General features: G+C 34.2%; 1 protein-coding gene across 1 annotated transcript in view; it reads left to right on the top strand.

Annotated features, from left to right (window-relative positions):
• Positions 1-357: 357 nt before the first annotated feature.
• The window catches only part of LOC106471671 (fatty-acid amide hydrolase 2-like), a gene marked incomplete at its 5' end in the record, with an annotated part of 16,684 nt that continues 15,445 nt past the window's right edge, over positions 358-1,596 (top strand). Inside the window, one exon of the mRNA XM_013932287.2 lies at positions 358-650. Coding sequence (XP_013787741.2) covers positions 358-650 — 293 coding nt within the window. The remainder of the gene's footprint in view (positions 651-1,596) is intronic.

Below are 1,596 nucleotides of genomic sequence, written 5' to 3'. Positions count from 1 at the left end.
TATCTTTACAGTTCACTCTTTCAAAAACACACGTGTAAATTCACAACAAGATTGTTTTATTTTGAAGAAACACTTTGATGGTCTTTTAAAAGAGTCTTCTTTTAAAATTCCTCAACAGTTTCGGAAAGTCGGACATTTAGTTAACTACAAATTTAAGGATGACTTGTCTACCGACAGAAACTCTTTCTGAAACGTAGTGGTTGTGATTGAATTACAAAGTGAAGGTTTACTGTTGGGACTGGAGTAAAACGTGTTTACATTTCTGTATTAGAGACTCATCAGATGAAAAAGAAGGTAGATTTCTATGGAAGGGGAAAAATGGGTTTATATTATTATAAACTATTTTTCATCTTGCAGGGTATTTTCCCCTTTAATATATGAATGCTCTAGGTACCTAATATTATTTGTAAATCCCCATTTTGTTTCCCTTTGTATCTTAGGGTTAGTATTGAGTGCTGGTTTGGTGTCTAGAAAAGGGGTCAAGGCCGAGGAGGATGCAGAAGTTGTTGCATTATTACGGAAAGCTGGAGCCATTCCAATTGCTGTTAGCAATGTGAGTGAGTTGTGCATGTGGTGGGAATCAAACAATAATCTGTACGGACGTACCAGGAACCCTTATGATACATCACGGACAGTAGGAGGAAGCAGTGGTAAAAAAAACATTTGTAACATTTTATGATTAGTTTGATATCTTTGTTGCTCTCTCTCTCTTTTAAAAGTAATATCAGGAAATGGTTTTATTTATCATTTATCATTAATATGCATTTTATTTGTTGTGAAGTGATTAGTCTTAACTAGAGCTGAATGATTAGTGGTATTTTGCTAATTGATTAATCAATGCCCCCATTAATTAAATGTAGTCACTTAATCATTTAGTACAATGTTATTCAAATCATGATACATACAAGCAAGCAAAGGAACAGTTGGTGGCAGGTGCTGTGCCTACCAGTTGCCTTCCATCTCATCAACATTAGCAAGTGGCAGATGGCCTTCTAGCTTTATTGTAGCAAAGTCAGGGTGAACAAGTAAATCAAGCCCAAGACCTTTGGATCGTGAGGCTTTATCTGAATCGTCAAAGCCGAACAAACTGAGCACACTATGTAGCTTTGTGCATAACGACAAACAAGCATAATAGCAATATTTTGATTACTTGGATAGTTGGAATAAACAATAAAAGCTGTTGAGTATCTAATTAAATAAAAACATTTTGGTGTTATAAGGTCATTTATTTCTAGTATTAATATGTCTTCTATACAGCAGTTTACACTACAGAAATTAAATAAGGTGATATGAATGGCTTGAATTACTGAAACAGTTTTCATATATTAGCTAGTTCAATAGAAGTTTTGAGTTAGAGATAAATATTATAACAAATCAGTATGTTGAAAATTCTGCCCAAAACCCGGGCTTGTACCTATGATCTCGCTCGTTCTCTGATACTGGTACCTTATTGAGCTACGAGGATGTAAGACTCGAACAAATAATTATCATTCTGACTAGTGCACTGTCAGTGTACTTGTCAGTTGTTGTGTTAAGATAGGCTTAAGTACACTATGGTTATAATTCACTAATTCCTTTTTTTTTTTTTTTTTTTAG

Source organism: Limulus polyphemus, unplaced genomic scaffold (genome assembly GCF_000517525.1).
Source record: "Limulus polyphemus unplaced genomic scaffold, Limulus_polyphemus-2.1.2 Scaffold4774, whole genome shotgun sequence".
Lineage (NCBI taxonomy): Eukaryota > Metazoa > Arthropoda > Merostomata > Xiphosura > Limulidae > Limulus > Limulus polyphemus.
Note: the sequence above shows the minus strand (reverse complement) of the source record. Positions and strands in the feature narration are given on the sequence as shown.